A 17621-nucleotide genomic window follows, 5' to 3' on the forward strand; every position below is an offset into this window, starting at 1 on the left:
GATCCCTGGGTCGGGAAGATCCCGGAGGGCATGGCAACCCACTCAGCATTCTTGCCTGGGGAATTCCATGCATAGAGGAGCCTGGTGGGCTACTGTCCATGGGGTTGCAAAGAGCCGGACACAGCTGAGCACACAGTATATTAGTGAATACAGGTAGTTGAGTAATTGTTTCAAAAGCTCCAGATAACAAGGTTTGGTGTTTTTTTTGCTAGAAATAAGACATCTTTGGACAACTTTATCATGTATAACAAATCTTTTTCCCCCTGTGTGCAACCAAGCTTCTTTTGAATTTTGGAGTTGAGCACTAAGGAGCCGCAAACATCAGAAACATATTGAGTAAATTCACTGCATTGGGACTTTTCAGGGTGAAGCTGCAGAGACCAGCTACTAAAACTCACCTCTGGGAATAAGTGGTCATTGGGGAGGGGACAAAGGCAAGACGAACACTGGCTGTGGTTGGGAAGGACGTCCTGCCCTAAGTCGACCCTAAGTAGCCACAGTTATAAAGGAGGCACAGGTATGAGGGCTCATAAACCATCATTCGATCACTGCGGCTGCTGCTAAGTCTCTTCAGTCATGTCCGACTCTGTGCAACCCCATAGACGGCAGCCCACCAGGCTCCCCCGTCCCAGGGATTCTCCAGGCAAGAACACTGCAGTGGACTGCCATTTCCTTCTGCAATGCATGAAAGTGAAAAGTGAAAGTGAAGTCGCTCAGTCCTGTCTGACTCTTAGCGACCCCATGGACCGCAGCCTACCAGGCTCCTCCGTCCATGGGGTTTTCCAGGCAAGAGTACTGGAGTGGGGTGCCATTGCCTTCTCCGATTCAATCGCTACTGGAGGGCTTTTTCTAGCAATTTGGCATTGAGCTCAAGATTCTTGACACAGTACTATGCCCAGTTTGAGGCTTCTGGACAGGGAAGGAGTGTGGACAGCTTACAGTGGTTCTGAGGTTTCCCCCTAACATAATGAAGGCCAAATTCAGTCTTGAGCCAGGTTCTAGAACCAGTTCTCCCTGCCAATGGGGGTTCAGAGAGGCTGAGTAATCTTCTCACAGTCACTCAGAGAATCCTCTGAAGGGTCAAAACTCATATCCAGGTCTGTCTGACTCCAGGCCTATGATTTTAAACACCATCATTGAAGGGCCTGCATGCTGGGAGCAGGGAAGAACCTGGGTGATTCCACGTGGACATGGAAGCCTGAGAGGAGACGGACCATGGATCTTCAAGAGTTTGTGCAGGAAGGGGTGATGTGAGCTCCTGGTTCTCCTCCTTTATTTCAGCAGAGAATTCAACCCAAACCTGCAGTGTGAGCTAGATACAGCCAAGCATTACACACCATGATGCGCGCAAGGGTCCAGCTCTGTGAAGTGGGACCACGTCCATCTTCTCGTCTGGAGCCCCAGGCCTGTCCCAGGGCCTGGCGCGTACACACATGCGCTGGTCCCTAACCAAGACCTACTGATTACTCTTACTTCTTAGGTTCTGTATCTTGGGATCACGGTGTAATTTTGTCCCATTGAGGAGTTTTAATCTGATTTATTTAGATATTTGTTAAAGTAATAATCACAGACTTTTAAGGCAAATTATACAAATATATCTGAGAATTATAAACAAATCCACAACAACACAAAATATGGTAACAGAGTGTGTGTTCCTAACTAGAGAGAAAAATCCAATTCAAAAGGCTTTAGCTCCCAGTATTACTCTGCATAATTTGTTTTCAGCTATCAGCCCTAGAAGCACAGAAAATAGTTTTGCTGCATCATCTGCTCAGACATCCTGTGAACACATGCAGTTTGGATGCTGACTCACACGCGTGTAGCTGTCCCTGCGTGATAAGGTGAGGAGGCCTGGCCAGGGTGGGAAGCAGTGTCCCTGAGGACAGGGGGCTGCCCCAGGAGGCCATGACAGCCTTGCCGTTTGTCCACCACTGCTTCTGACGCATCTTCTCCTCCTCTGTGTTCTGAGTCCTCCCCTCCACTTCATCTTTTGGGTCCAGGCGGTGGCCTTGCTGAACTTCAGCTTCAGTTCCCATGGGATCAAAAATACATGTTGGAAACAAACACTTTTCTTAGGTAAAAATGGTAAAATATCAGTTTTCTAGAACACTGGGAAATGAAGTATTTAAATTCGTTGACAGTTCTACTTTATTTAGAATTAATTATATAACCTTAAAAAATAACAGCCTTGTGTGCATGCTAAGTCGTTTCAGCCATGTCTGACTCTGTGTGACTACATGGACTGCGGCCAGCCAGGCTCTTCTGTCCATGGGGATTCTCCAGGCAAGAAAAGAATACTGGAGTGGGTTGCCATGCCTTCCTCCAGGGGATCCTCCTGGCCCTCTTTAAAAAAATAACAGCGTTATTGAGACATAATTGTATAACATAAAATTCACCATTTCAAGGTGCATTTTCAGTGGTTTTGTTATATTCTACATTGTGCAGTTGTCCCCAAATCCAATTTTAGGAAACTTTCATCATTCCCACCCAAAATGCCACATGCAGCTATGGCTCCCAGTTCTCCTCCCCAGCCCTTGGCACCCACTAGCCTACTTCATGTCTCTGCGGGGACTGGCCATTCTGGGCATTTCATAGAAATGGAATCATGCACTATGTGGCCATTTGTATCAGGCCTCTTTCACCAAGCAGAATGTCTCAATGTTTATCTGCAATGCAGTGTGTATAGAACTTTATTCCCAGGTCTCCTGCATTGCAGGAAAATTCTTCACTGTCTGAGCCACCAGGGAAGTCCTTATTCCTTTTTGCGGTTGCATAATATTCTATAGCATGGTTGTATCCTGTTTTGTTCATTTGTTCATCAGTTGATGGAACATTATTGTACAACTTTTTGTGTGGACATGTGTCCTTAATTCTCTTGGGTATGCACCACAGAGTGGAATTATTAGGTGCTTTGGTAAGTACGTACTTAGCTTTAGAGGCCAGACTGTTTCCCAGGTTGGCTGCACAAGCTCACGTCCCGTCACCACAGCCCGCCTCAACTCTCGTCTTCTGTGTTTTGATTTTAGTCTCCTGGTGGGTGTGGAGTAAGTTCTCATTGTGGTTTTGACTTGCATTCCCCTAATAGTATTGAGCATCTTTTCACGGGTTTCTTAGCCATTTGTCCATATTCTTTGGAGAAATATCTAAATAATCAGATGATCTTTTGCTATGTCAATTGTATTGTTGAAAATCTTTCTGAAATGGGTCAAAGTACTTTTATACTAGATTGGTACTTCCACGATTGCACTTTGAACTTTCTGGCTTGTTGGTGTTGGAAGATGCTGGGCCTTTAGGAAGTCAGCCACATCCCAGAAGTTTTCTTTTTCCTGTTATTTCCCTCATCCCTCCCTGAAAGTCTGTGCTGGGAACTGCCCTTGGATAGAGACTGCGGCAATGGGACCTAGTCGTCCAGGTCTCTCAGGGAAAGGGTAGACCAGGGCTGCTTTCTCTGCTGTGGACGCATTAGGACCCGGAAGAGGAGAGAATGAAGGCTCTCCGTCACCTCCTGCCCTGGAGCGTGTCTGCTTACCCCGACCTTGCACACTGCGGGTGTCAGGGGGACTACACAGTGCAAAGCAAAGTCTCATGTGAAATACTAGGAGTTGAATTCTCACAGATTTTATTTGCACGATATAGTTAAGGAGTAATCAGGCACACAACCCCTCAAGGGATAGCCTGCATGATCAGAAGATATTCCTAAAACTTATTGTCAGGTAGAAGAGCCACCTCAGTCAACATGTTGATGGAATCCTGTGGCTTAAAATAAGCAGAGGGGGATGGGGTGGAAGGTGGGAGGGAAGCTCACCAGGGAGGGGACATATGTATACCTATGACTCATCCATGTTGATGTATGGCAGAAACCAACACAATATTGTAAAAATCCTTCAATTAAAAATAGATTTTTAAAAAACCATGCTGAATTTTTCCCCATTATCTTAAATGGCTAAAACCTTTAAATAGAACCTACTGTGTTCTCTTTCACCTTTAATTATAAGCCTAAAATAATAAATCCCTGTTGGATGCTGAATGCTTGGTAAGTAATAGGCTCTCATATAACACACTGAATGATAATACAAGAATATTTCATAATTGAATTCAGTCAGCTATGTAAAAATGTCACCCTGTTCCTAGTTCAATATTCTCATGTAAGAATTCAAATAATCTTAACAACAGCATCCCCTAATGTTTCATCGTTCATTTATTTCCAGCATGCACACACACACACACACACACAACCCCCCAAGATTATAAAGTCCTTGAAGTGGGGAAATATCTTAAAGTACCACTTGCCCATCGTGTGTTCTTTTAAAAAAATTTTTTTGGGGGTTGATAAATTTTGTTTAAGAACTTATACAAATATTCTAGATTGAGTTTTAATTCTCATTTTCCTCCTCTTCTTTATCTTGATTAATCTGGAAGTAACGCAGTTTATGAGCTTCTTTGCTGTTAGCAACTATGCGTAATCATGTAGATTATTTTTTTCAGATACTTTTTGTAAGATATTTCAAATATCTTTTGGAAAAGGACCCCAGAAGTTACAGTGATCTTGCTTTGGCTTCTTTCTGACTGTTGTGACAGCGCTGCCCAGATTGCGGCCGTTTCCATTCACTTTGATCCTCTCCTGAAGAAATGGCTCAGTTTTGGTGGCATCCGTGACTGGCATCTTCCGCAGGATGGGCCTAGTCCGGAGTGCACTGCAGGACCGGCTTCTTTTTTTGTCACAAGCTTTTTCACCAGCGCCTTGGGGGCAGCAGAGGCAGAAATGTGAAATTTTTACATATTTATGGCTGCACTGGGTCTTCATCGCTGTGTGGGCTTTTTCTCCAGCTGCGGCAAGCGGGGGCCGCTCTCAGGTACATGGGCTTCTCACTGCGGTGGCCTCTCTGGTGGAGCACAGCCTCAGTAGTTGTGGCTTCAGGGCACGTGGGATCTTCCTGGGCCAGGAATCGAACCTCTGTCTCCTGCACTGGCAGGCAGATTCTTTACCCTTGAACTGCCAAAGCAGCTTCTCTCCATGTGCTCTTAATTAAGGATTTTAGATAAACAGAATTTGGGGTGTGCATAATGTCAAAGGCTCTCTTACTTTGTTAAGCTTTTTGACCCTCTTGACCCATACCTCCCACCACCCACACCAACCTCTGGCAACCACCAATCTGTTCTCTGATCTATGAGCTTGTTATTATTACTATATTTTACATAAAAGAGAGATTGTACAGTTTGTTTTTCTCTGTCTGTCTGACTTATTTTTCTCAGCATAATGCCCAAGAGGTCCATTCATGTTTTCTCAAATGGCAAGATTTCATTCCTTTGGTGACTGAATAATGTCTATATGCATAACTATATATCTTGTGATTTCTTTATCCATTCTTTGGTTGATGGGCACTTGGGCTGCTTCCATATTTTGGCTGTTGTAAACAATACTGCTATGAACATGGGGGGGGGGCGTGTACACCTTTTAAGTTAGTGCTTTTTTTGGTTAGTGTTTTTATCCTGTGTGGCAGATGCATACAGTAAAGAAGGAATAAAATAATGTTTCATGATTTCATGCTGGCCAAGTAAACGCCAGGCACTGTGGTAGTCGTTTTTGCAAACATCTGACCCTGACATGAGTTCTGGAGAGGGTTCTCTTCACAAAGGAGCGATGGAAGCTCACGGGGGCCGAGTGAGCTCGGGGTCAGCCTCATGCCCTCTGCGTCTCCGCCAGGTCCTCTGGACTGGCTGCAAGATCACTGGTGTTTGTCCTGTTTTTGTTTCCTTCTCACGTGTGGGGGTCATCTGGGGCTGGGGCACTAGATTAGAATAATACACACTTCTAGGAACTGCAGCCTCCAGCAAATCCAGGGTGCCTAGTAGGTTTTATCGGTTGATCTTTTAGAAATCTTATCCTCCCTCAATAAAAAGTTATCAAATCAGTTCAGTAATTTCTCAGTTTGGAGTTAGGGATAAGTGAGGATGATTTGAAAGCATAAGGAAGACGAAAGGTTGAAACCTTTCCTTCAAAATATTTGAGATACTTTGCAAGTTAATATCTAAACTAGCAAAAACTATAGAAAGATTGAGGAGATGCTGCTCTGGTGAAGGAATCAGGGCTCCAGAGGAAGGGCTGTTTTTTTCTGCCAAGTCAATGAGCATATTTTCTGGAATTTTAAACGTAAACTGCAGCATATCCTGTCTGTGCCTGACCAGCAAAGGCCCCAGGCTCAGCTGACCGGATGTTGGGTAGGGATATCAGTCTTCAGACAGCTGGTCAAGGGTAGCCACTGGACTTTCTTTGGACCATCTTCCAACTCTCTGGTCCTATAACAGAGTCCTCTCCTCCCTAAACTTGCAGTTTTCAAATAGCTTGGTTTTTTGTTGCAACCCCTGCTCCCACCTGGATGCTGACCAAGTCCCTGTGTTTCCAAGGATAGAGAGAAGGGGCTTGTCAAGGAAGAGTCCTGCTGGTTCGAGGCAGGGAAGGGGACCCTCGGCAGGGGAGATCCACAGCAGGCCGTCTGCCCCTCTGTCCTGTGTCTGTCCCCACCCTCGTCCTGCACAGAAGCTGAGGTTGGGAACTCCACGCTGGGTGTGAGAGCCGCTTGGGAGGGAGCTGCCTTTGGGTCTGGACTGTGACACTCAGGTCACAGTTCTGACTTGGGACCAGAGGCAGTGAGCTGGCAGTCGCTTCCTCATGCTTTCCACGGTTGTCTTTTCACAAAGGGAAGCACAGAGCAGCGATGACCTCGCCAGGAGCCCAGCACTGGGACGCCTGCCCGCCAGCTCCCTGGGGTCTGGTCTTTGTCAAAACTGGGAGCGTTTCCCCGCTTGGGTTCCTGTCCCGTCCTGGCAGCTCCTTGGCCCCACACTTAAACACTCAGCGCAGCTGGTGACACTTCAAATAAAGTGCAGGAAGCCCTGCTGCGAGGGGCTTCTGTTTTCCCTTTCTTGGTTTGGCTTTAACATCTCCCTTTGCTCATGGCCTTTATCTGTTTCCTGTTTTGTAAAAGGAGGGTTTCAAGGGAGTCAAAGTAAATAAATGAAGAATGAATCTGAAGCACAGGATCCAAGCATTTTCTTGACATTTGCTAAACAAAATGATAAATGGGGAAAAAGTAAGGAAACATAAACAAACAAAAAACCAGAAATGAGAGCAAACACGATACGATACTTAAGTCCATAAATATAAATGGGTAAAACTGGGGGGAAAGCCACTTGGACTAGATTATAAAACAAAATTATAGTGTTCCACTTGGAAGATACAAATCTGAAATAAAATGACACAGAAACATTACAAATTAAATGATGTCAAAAAAAAAATTAGTCACGTAAACCAGAGGAGTAAATACATGACATCCCAATGGAAAAGGCCCAAGACCCATGTGAAACGCATGCAGGGACCCCTTCTCCATCTGGGAGGACCCAGGAGCCTTTCATGCCCTGGGGTGTGAGCCTGTAACCCTGTTACACAGGCTCTGTGTAATCCTCTGGAAAGTAGTCTGTGTCAAGTATGAAAAGCTTCTGATATAACACGCTGGTATTTTTTAAGCAATAAATTTGGGGGAACTTTTTCTCACACTATGAACAAAAATTCCACATTGATTAAAGTCTATATTAATTAAAGATTTAAAGTGAATCAGGAAAACTATGAAAAATTAAGGATAACAGAATATTTTTCCAGTCTTAGCTTGAGAGAGCCCTTTCTACATACAGTAGAAGAATAAGATGCCATGAGGGAAAAGAGTCACAGATTTAATGACCTAGAAATAAACTAGGTGAAATGATAAATAATAATGGGAAAATATTTGTGACACTGATAATAGAAAAAGTAAATATTGATAAAGCATGTTAAAAACTAAAGGAGACACAGCAGTGCGAAGTTGACCAAAGGCAGGCGCAGACAGTTACTCTGCAGAAGAAATCCGGAGGCCGGAGTGTGAGGGTGCAGCCGTCACAGGGGGACGTGCACACTGCTGGGCGCTTCTCACGGGCAGTTTGCTAGCACCGAAAAATTAAGTGTGCACCTTCGGATTGAATGATTTCACTTCTAGGAATGTAAGTTGCAGAAATAACATGGGCTAGGATGATTATCATAGTTTCACGTGGAATAGTGAAAAACTGGAAACAACCTAAATTTCTATAGTTAGGGGGCTGATTAAATAAATTAGGGCACATCTGTGCAAAAATACTTTGTAACTGCTAAAAAGGAATGGAGAAGATCTTTTTATACTGACATGAAACTGTCTTCATGATATGTTGTTGAATGAAATGAGCAACTGATAGAAAACTATGTAGGATGTGGTGCCAATTTTGTTTTAACAGGCAACTCTACAGAGGAGCAAAGGCAGAGTTCATAAGCAGAATGTTGGCAATGATCACTTCCGGACAGTTCAGACCGGGAGAGCCCCCCTCTTACTCACCCACTCGGTACTGGTTTATAGTTTATTTTTTTATGGTAAACAAGTATTAGTTTTATAATTAAAAATAAAGATTTGTAACGAACTGTTCATGTCTTCAATATAAATTGCAAGCTAGATTCTCTGAATGCTTTAGCACCTTGTTTTACTGCACTCCACAGACACTGCTGTTTTATACAAATGGAAGGTCTGGGGCAACCCTATGTCCAGTAAGTCCACTGACGTCATTCTTCCCACAGCCTTTGCTCACCTTGTGTATTTGTGTCACATTTTGGTAATTATCACAATATTTTAAAGTTCTTCATTGTTATTATATTTTTAAGTGATCTGCTATGTCATTACTACGACTCACTGAAGGCTCAGATGATGGCTGGCATTTTCTAGCAGTAATGTTTTTAATTAAGGAATGTGCTTGTTAAAGACGCAATGCTGCTGCACACTTAGTAGACTATAGCACGGTGTGAACACAGCGCTCACACGTGCAGCACGGTGTGAACACAGCGCTCACACGGGCCGGGAAGCCGGATCGCTCCTAACTCCCTTTCCTGTGACCTTCACTTTGTTGTGGTGTTCTGGAACGGGGCCGAGCAGGTGTGCCTGTTATTAGTAATCACTTGTAAGTTACGTATCTTTGTGAAATGTGTGTGTTCTTCCCGTGCCTCCGGATTCTGTAAGAAGCTTCCAAGGCAAGCAGGCAGGAAGGTGGGGGCTTCTCAACACTCCCCCCAAGTGAGGAGAGAGGCATTAGCAGAGCCAGGTCCACTCACACGCCTGCAGGCTCGGTAAACCACCCAACAGAGCCGGGCCCCTGAGGGGGTCTGCGTCAGGCCGCAGGGGCGGGGGAGGAGGGGATTGGGCACCGAGTATTTCCTTAAACTTTGACATCTAGCGTTGTTCCCTGTGATGGGCTGCATTTCAAGGGAAAGCAAGTCCCCGAAATACCAGAGCCATGCATACAAATGGGGCAAGTGAAGGTTTTACAGCCCTTTAATCGGATTCATTGGGACATTCATAAACAGGATAATTAAGGACAAAATTAAAATCATCTTTTCATTCAGAATTATGGTTTTGCCAGCAACAAGGACGAGATGAAAAGGGAGAGCTTACAGTTAAAAGTATCTGGCAAACATGTTCAGATTAGTTTCCTTCGCCTCTCTGGGTGCAGCATGGGACCGCTATTTCAGGATTGTCACAAAACTTCCCACTGAGGAAGGCTTTTCACCAAATCTTTCTCCTACAACCTATAATTGATCAACTGAGCTCATTTTTATCTCCTTACAATTTTTCAAGGAGGTTTCTTTGGTGACTCAGATGGTAAAGAATCTTCCTGCAGTGTGGGAGACCCACATTCAATCCCTGGGTCGGAAAGATCCCTTGGAGAAGGCAACCCATTCCAATATTCAACAACCCACTCCAGTATTCTTGCCTGGAGAATTCCATGGACAGAGGAGCCTGGCAGGCTACGGTCCATAGGGCTGCAAAGAGTCAAACACGAGTGAGCGACTGACACGCACATCATTTCTAAGTGAGGAAACAGTGGGCGAATTCCTCAGTTGAGTCATTGTTCTGTGTCTTCCATTATTAAGGTACGACCATTCGGCACATTTGCTGACAATAGAGTAAAATGCCCTAAAGTAGCAAAGAGTCTGCGTGTCCATACCTGTGATGAATCTGATGAAAGGAATGGAAAACTCAGACAGCTCTGGGTTGGAAGGAATAGAAAAGGGAGGTACCTCCTCCAGCGGTGGGTCTGCCTTCCACAGGGTGTGTGGCGAACAGGTCCTGCGCTGAGTTTGTGACCTTCTCCAGAACGGGTTTTTCTCTCTCAGGCTGCAAAGCTGCTGCTCTCTTTTCTCCCTGTTTAGACTCCAAAAAACAGCATAGATGTTGAAACATGGAGAGAGTTGAAGCCTGTGGTGGCATCAACTCTCATCCTCATTTCAAGAGAAGGAGCTGGGTGCCTTCTGGGCAGGAAGGTTTCCTGAGCAGGAGTGTCACCTCTCGTTCACAATGAAGTGAACGGGCTTGGGAGGGCCAGTGTGGACCGGGACCTGCAACCGTGAGAGCTGCTGCTCATGTCCAGGTGTCGCTGAGGGTGGGAACCGGCCTGACTCTGGAGGCGCCGGCTCTCTTTCTGCCGGGGGTGGAGGCGCCTGGCTCGCCCAGTGTGGTCCCACCCACGGGTGGGGCCCCCTTACCTCCTGTGCGCACAGGTGACACCGCTGCGGGCCCACCCCCCAGTCCTCACGATGCGGGACACCTTCTCCAGCAGCAGACGGTTATCCCTGTCGATGACGGACAGCCGGCCCTCCTCCAGCTGCACAGACACACCGGCCGTGCCAGGGCCGCGCCAGGGCCGCCCCGCGCACAGCCCTGTCCAGGGGGCCTGCAGCCCCGCCCCGGGCCTCGGGGCCCCCTCGCACCTGCCCGCGCTGCTGCGGCCGCTCCCTGGGCAGCAGGCGGGCTCCTGTGTCCTAACTGGGATACCCGAGGGCGGGGCCAAATTTCACAGACTTGGAGTGGAAGTAACCGGGAGGGAGAAGCGATTCTTTGCGAAATTAGGTCATTCCTCAAAACCTCTGAGCTGTGTCAGTGAAATACAAAGGAAATCACTTTATATTTTAAGAGGGAGATTTTATACTGCTCAGAAGTAAAGAAGGTTTGAACCGACTGATCTGCCTATTTGCTCCTCTATTTTGCCTGGTTAGGCTGACACTGGGGGCACGGAAAGCTCGCAGCGTTTTGCTCTGGGAGGTGTGCGATGCTAACTCTCACCAGATGGCTTCAACTCCAAGAAATAAAAATTTCGAGGTGGCCACGGAAGGGTCTGGTTTAAAGGAACAATGCTAATTAATTACTCTAGATCTGTGCTGAATAAATTGCTACGGTGGATCCCCTCTGCCCCCTCCCCACTTCCGGATCCCTGCCCGGTCAGCAGGGAGATCAGAGGAAGATCCCTGGCCCAGCTGTCGCCAGCTCCATTCTGGGCGAGACAGGCTTAGCTGGCGGGATGCGATTCACGGGGTGGCAGAGTCGGACACGACTGAGCGACTGAACTGAACTGAGAGGCGTTTTATTTTTGATACATGACTTGCTTCTTCCCTACGAGCCTGTTTTTTTCATTTTCCTGGGTTTTTAAGCTGATATTTTTTGTGTTGTGTTGGCCGTAACAGTAACTGGAATAGAACTGAAACTTACCTTGAGTTTGCCGAGTTTCAGGCAGAGGTGACTGAGGGTTGGCAGGGCGCGGCTGTCCACCACCGGCCGGGCCTCCTGCACCTGCACAGAGCGGGCAGTGTGACCCACACACCCTCACCAGTCAATTACCCTGAGTTTTCACTGGGCAGCTTCTGGTCTCTGGGCCCTGGGAACACGTGCAGGTTGTTACAGCATCGGAGATACCAAGTTGGTCTGGGCAGAAAGTTCTGAAAGAGGCTCTGGACTTGATTCAGAACCTGAGCATCCCCTGGAGGGGAACAGGCAGCCCTCAGACATGGCTCAACATGGTCATTTTCAAGCAGAGAATCAAGTGTGTGTGGGATGAGATATTAAATAGAGCTGCGCTGACATCTCCACTCTGCACTGCCTGGCTTTGAGACAGTGAACTACATCCCTGAGTCCACCGGACTCTAGTTTCTGAGCTTCCAGCAGTATTTTCAGCATTAGCATCTTAGCCATTGATTAAGTGCAAAATGATCCATGCCGAGTTTTGTATCAGAAATTGTACAAACAAGGGAAGAATTTGTATTTTAAAATGTGATGGACGAAATGCACGAGGGCCGTAAGTATTACACTTGCAGTAAGAAGGAACCCCCATATTCTAGCCACTTGCTCACGTAGCCCCAGCTGCTGAGACCTCTGATCTGATCATCTGGAAGCAGCAGCTGCACGACTGCGTCTTCCAGTGTGAGGACCCGAGCTCTAGGCACCTGGGACCCGAGCCCACGGAGCCCTGTGGTGACGGAGCAGGCGTCTTCTCAGAGAGCCCGGAGCTGGCCGGGGGTCTCGGAAAGCAGGCTTGGGAGCCAGCACTTGTGCCCTGAAGCAAGGGGACCCCAGAAGGACAGGCAAGAGAGAGGGCCTCCCCACTGCGTGTGGAGGAGGGCATGGTGGATGAGACTGGACAGTCTGTGCTGCCCCATCGCCCAGGGCCGTGGGAGAGGGCAGAAGTGAGCCAGACTCCTCAGCGTGAGTCTGTTAGGGTGGGGTCAGAGGAGGGTGGAGGCGCTACGGGGTTTTGTTAAGGAAATATCAGCAGCAATTTCTGTTTTATTAAGGTAATTTTCTTAGCATGAATGGGTGTTGAGGTTCTGAGACGAGGCCCTGCCCAGACACGGGGAGGGGCCTCACTCTGGGGGTGCTGTGGGCTGGTGGAGGGGTTCCAGTCATCCTAAAGCTGCACTGAGTCCCTTCCTACCCTCAGGGGTTCTCAGCCCAAGCAGTGAGGAGCTCCTCTAAAGAGCTGACCCCATCGAGTACAGAAGAAGAACCACAGGGATACCGGGGTGAGTCCTTCCCACCCTCCAACATGCTTGAGCAACCAGACTGGCCACCCTCCCAGACTGGGGAGGGGCGGAGGGGGACAGGGAGGTTGCATGCCATCCTTGTTATCAGTGAGCAGGGAAGGCTCCAGAACTGGGGGTCGCAGGAAGGGAGGTGAACTGGGGCGAAGCCAAGAGGCTCCTAGGGGCTCCCGCAGGGAAGCAGGTGCGAGGCCAGGTGAGGAGGCAGTGTGCAAGCCTTGCACCCAGGCGGGCGGTACCCCGGGAGGAGCAGGAACCTTGGGTTCACTCCTTTAGATCATCCCCTGGCACCCCGATTCCCACACAGCCGCTTCTTTGTTTCTCAGCTTTGATGGTCAGCCAGCACCCTGCACCTGGATGGCTCTGAGAGGTCTCGAGGGCAGAAGACTGCCCAGCCACTTGGGACCACAGGGCCACCTTCTCAAATGAGACCCACGTTTGCATCAGATATATGGAAATAATAGTGTATCTCTTAACAGAAACAAAAGCCCATTCCTAGTCCCTACTGGAGTTTGTTGTTTCGATAGGGGAAATATGCCATGATTGAGAAAGGATGGTCCTAAAACATGGCACTTGGAAGCCATAGTCTATTTAATGGAATTTTCATTGCGTGGCATGACCAACCTTTTAAGGATATGCCATTTCACCTATTCCATCTCCAAAAAGAAAATTCGCCTTTGGCTTTCAGGGGATCTGTGGCTTCGAGGTGCTGCTCTGCACATCTGCCCCTACCTTTCTCCTGTGATCCTGGTAGGCTTTCTCCCACGTGCCCTGCAGGTACCCCCTGCCGTGGGAAAGAGTCAGTCGGGGGCCTCCAAGCATCTCGGAGAGGACGGAGAGTGGACGCCTGTCCGGTGCAGCCTGGACGACTGTGTTTGCTGGGTCACATGACAGTCTCCATGGCACCCAAGCTCCGGGAAGGGGAGAGACCAGAGAGTGGCCTCTGCACTTGGCAGAAGGAATGAATGTCCTTCCCTGCAGGGGGTATCCTCTCAGTGATGCCGCTTGGAGGAGCGCACCTCAGCGCCCCATGCTCAGGAATAAGGTGAAGACGTTCTCTTCTCAAAAATATTCAAGATCTTAGAAAACTAAGATCATGGCATCTGGTCCCATCACTTCATGGGAAATAGATGGGGAAACAGTGGAAACAGTGGCTGACTTTACTTTTCAGGGCTCCAAAATCACTGCAGATGGTGATTGCAGCCATGAAATTAAAAAATGTTTACTCCTTGGAAGGAAAGTTATGACCAACCTAGACAGCATATTAAAAAGCAGACATTACTTTGCCAACAAAGGTCTGTCTAGTCAAGGCTGTGTTTTTCCAGTGGTCATGTATGGATGTGAGAGTTGCACTATAAAGAAAGCTGAGTGCCGAAGAATTGATGCTTTTGAACTGTGGTGTTGGAGAAGACTCTTGAGAGTCCCTTGGACTACAGGGAGATCCAACCTAAAGGAGATCAGTCCTGGGTGTTCATTGGAAGGACTGATGTTGAAGCTGAAACTCCAGTACTTTGGCCACCTGATGCGAAGAGCTGACTCACTTGAAAAGACCCTGATGCTGGGAAAGATTGAGAGCAGGAGGAGAAGGGGACGACAGAGGATGAGATGGTTGGATGGCACCACCGACTTGATGGACATAGGTTTGGGTGGACTCTGGGAGTTGGTGATGGACAGGAGGCCCGGTGTTCTGCAGTTCATGGAGTCGCAAAAAGTCAGACACGACTGAGCAACTGAACTGAACGGAACTGATTCTCCCCCAGCTAACTCCTTCCATCTTCTCCTCTTCTCTTTCCGTGCGTCCTCCCCCCTCCCCTTCCCTTCCTCAGTCCCTTCCTCTTCTGTCTTTGAATTTTATAATAACTTGGACAGTTCCAAATATTTTCATCTGCAGCTTAGGTGGCGGATCTTCAGTAACTTTTTCTCCAGTGGACTTGAAGACAGAAAGTTTTAGCCGTTTTAAGCCATTCCTCTCTCCCCAGCTTTTTCTGTTAGGAATGGGTTTTCTGTGATACAAAGGAAATAAAGTGATGATAACATTATCTTTTGATTCATTCTTCTTTGTCAGAATTACATGCGTAATTTTGAGGATGACATAGTTAGAGGAACGGGTTAATGACAAAATAGCAGTGCTATTTTCATTTCAGAATTCTGGTCTTCACTACATTACAGTAACAATTACAAAGCTCTGCAGTGCGGAGTTCGCGAATGGGAGTTCACCATGCAGCTCTGTGGAAGGGGGCATATTATGAGGAATTGGGTTCCGCACAGTAGAAGATAAATGTATGAATTACTGCCTAAAAAATAGTCGGCACTTTAAGTCTATAAATTCTAGATTTTATAGTCTAGTCTAAATTTTATAAAGTCTATAAAATTTCTTAGTCTATAAAGCCTGCACGTCACAATCAAAAGACTTCTGTTATTTTTGTTTACCTGGTTACGGGCACTGATCAGGCCCACAGTCAGTGGTGCTTGGTGGATATCTGCCATTAGCAATGATGGAACATAGGACTGATGTCAGTGACCGAGTCTGCAGCTGGGAATCTGAGACTTTTCATTCAATCGTGGGTCTACATGACTCTCGTCTTTCTTTTTCTGAAGCCCATTGGCCACACAGGCTGAGAAGTTTTTGATCACTTCAGCATCCTGCCAGGTGCCTGGGGCAGAAGCCGCTCTGTCCTGTTTGCTCACACAGTGTGGACAGCCTGTGCGTGAAGGGCAAAGCAGAGACTGGGCAAGTCACAGGATGCTTCTGAACGTGTGGTTTTGCTGCGCTCGCCCTTCCAGCCGTGTGCTGACTGTCCGCCTGGGCTCTCTCTCCACTGACCACTTGATTCACATTTGCTACTTGATTGACTTGATGGTGGGGCCCAAGGCAGAGAACCTGGAGAAACTGCACCTGCCCCCATGAACAGAAAGGTCACCATCAGCTGCCTGGTCTGGCTCCCACTCGCCCATCCACCCTGGCTGGAACTAAGTTTTAGTTACTAGCATGCTCTCAACAAGATTAGAGCAGAAAAGTCTGCTAGTTCGGAGTTCCTAAGGGCTTGTCCTGAGGGAAGAATCTGAAACACTGGCAAGGATTCACACACACTGAGGAATTACTCATAGAAGTGAAAGGCTGGAAGGCCTCGAGTTCAGTTTGTAGCAAGAGACAGTGCTAGTCTCTACTGGTGTTCTTTTCTGTCCAAGACCCGATCCGTGACACCATTTTGCATTCTGTGAACTTTTAAGTAGTGAATTTTTACATGGTTCTAGATTTAAATGTTTAATATTAAAACAGTTTCTACCTATGTTCTGCAGAAAATAAATACCAGAGCCTTTTTTGATTTGCTCATTCACATGATAACTGTGTGTTTGGCTCAGCTTCCATCCGTGTTTTGGTCCAATTTGCCTTGAAAATTGAGTTTATTAGTAAGGCCTTGAGATGTTACCAGTGACACCACAGCTACATGAAGCCCTTGCACACGACTGGTTGTGATGTGTGCACAGGATCGAGTGTTTGTGACACAATACGTTTTAATTAAATCCTTAATATTTGTAAATCTTCCCTCGTGCTGTGACCGCAGCAGACTTTCCTGTCCCTCTGCCTTTCCACAAGGGTAGTGTGAGCAACAGGCCCCATCCTTATTTTGCAGGAATCTCAAATTGCCTCAAACTTACTTCCTTTTGGAGGGAAATTGGCCCACAGATATCTGTTCTGAGGAATACGGAGGTGCCGCCGGTGGCCTCTGGAGATTACAGGTCATGGGGGGCCTTGATGGGGATACTGGGCACCTCTGTCCAGTCAGGGCTGCTGCTCCTCCGGCCTGAGACACCTGAAAGCACTGAGGGCATCTTAAATGCACCGAGGGGTTGACTCAGGCTCAGGAGTTTCGAAGCTGTGACGCTGCAGTCAAAGCAGCCAGAGTCCTGAGCCAGCACAGAGGGGGCTCTTCCCGGGGGTTTTCCAGGTACCAGAAATTGCGGTCTCTGTGAGAGACACGTGGGGGCCCCACAGGAGAGCCCTGGGGGAAGGTTAACCAGAAACAATCTCTAAAAGCAGTTTCCAGGCTCCTGCAGGGCAGGGACAGAGTGGGGAGTCCCTGCCCCCAGCTCCTGTGTCTGGGCAGCCAAACGCTCTCACTCCACGGGACTGGCTGAAGCAGCCGTGGTTGGAGACATCCCAAGATGCCAAGAAAAAGTGACAGTCTCCATTCAAGGCCCCAAACCTGCCCAGTGTCTCCAAGGCATGAGCATCTTGCAAAGTGAGTTGACATGAGTAGAACCAGTAGAAACCTCAGAACTGACTCCCAGAGACAACAGCTACTGAAATCATGAGATGATTAGAGGACAGTGGTGCTCCCTGTGTTTTAAATGGAAAAAAAGATGAAACTGGAAATATCTTCAGGGAACAGGAAACCACAAAATTTTCAACACATGAGGAACATTTACAAAATTGGCAAAATTTGACCATATGCTGAGCCGTAAAGTCTCCACAAGTTTCAAAGAACCACGATCATACAGATAATGATGCAGTGTGGGGATTGAGCTAAGGATTAAGCAGAGGGACAACTGGGAACCACCTGTATCTGGATGAGCTCCAAGGCCAAGAAGAAGACAGGGTGTTCCTGCAGCCAGTGAGTGTGCTTTTAGGATACATCTGATATATTTGTTGGGTGTTTTGAAAACAAGGAGTTTTAGTTGCCAGTAATTAGTGATGGTGGGG

The 17621-nt window shown here is 47.4% G+C and overlaps 1 protein-coding gene across 2 annotated transcripts; it reads right to left on the reverse strand.

The window, feature by feature from the left end:
• Positions 1-1580: 1580 nt before the first annotated feature.
• On the reverse strand, positions 1581-13767 carry CFAP97D2 (CFAP97 domain containing 2). 2 transcript variants are annotated; one of them, XM_043478142.1, is made up of 4 exons: positions 13649-13767; positions 11592-11672; positions 10127-10250; positions 1581-2023 (listed from the first exon to the last, which is right to left on the reverse strand). In XM_043478142.1, the coding sequence occupies exons 1-4, from the start codon at positions 13736-13738 to the stop codon at positions 1764-1766; spliced, it is 555 nt and encodes a 184-aa protein (XP_043334077.1). In that variant the 5' UTR covers positions 13739-13767; the 3' UTR covers positions 1581-1763. The 2 variants fall into 2 exon arrangements, with proteins under 2 accessions (XP_043334077.1, XP_043334076.1); XM_043478141.1 differs by having other exon boundaries at positions 10127-10259.
• Positions 13768-17621: the final 3854 nt, after the last annotated feature.

Source organism: Cervus canadensis, chromosome 9 (assembly GCF_019320065.1).
Source record: "Cervus canadensis isolate Bull #8, Minnesota chromosome 9, ASM1932006v1, whole genome shotgun sequence".
NCBI classification, from domain to species: domain Eukaryota; kingdom Metazoa; phylum Chordata; class Mammalia; order Artiodactyla; family Cervidae; genus Cervus; species Cervus canadensis.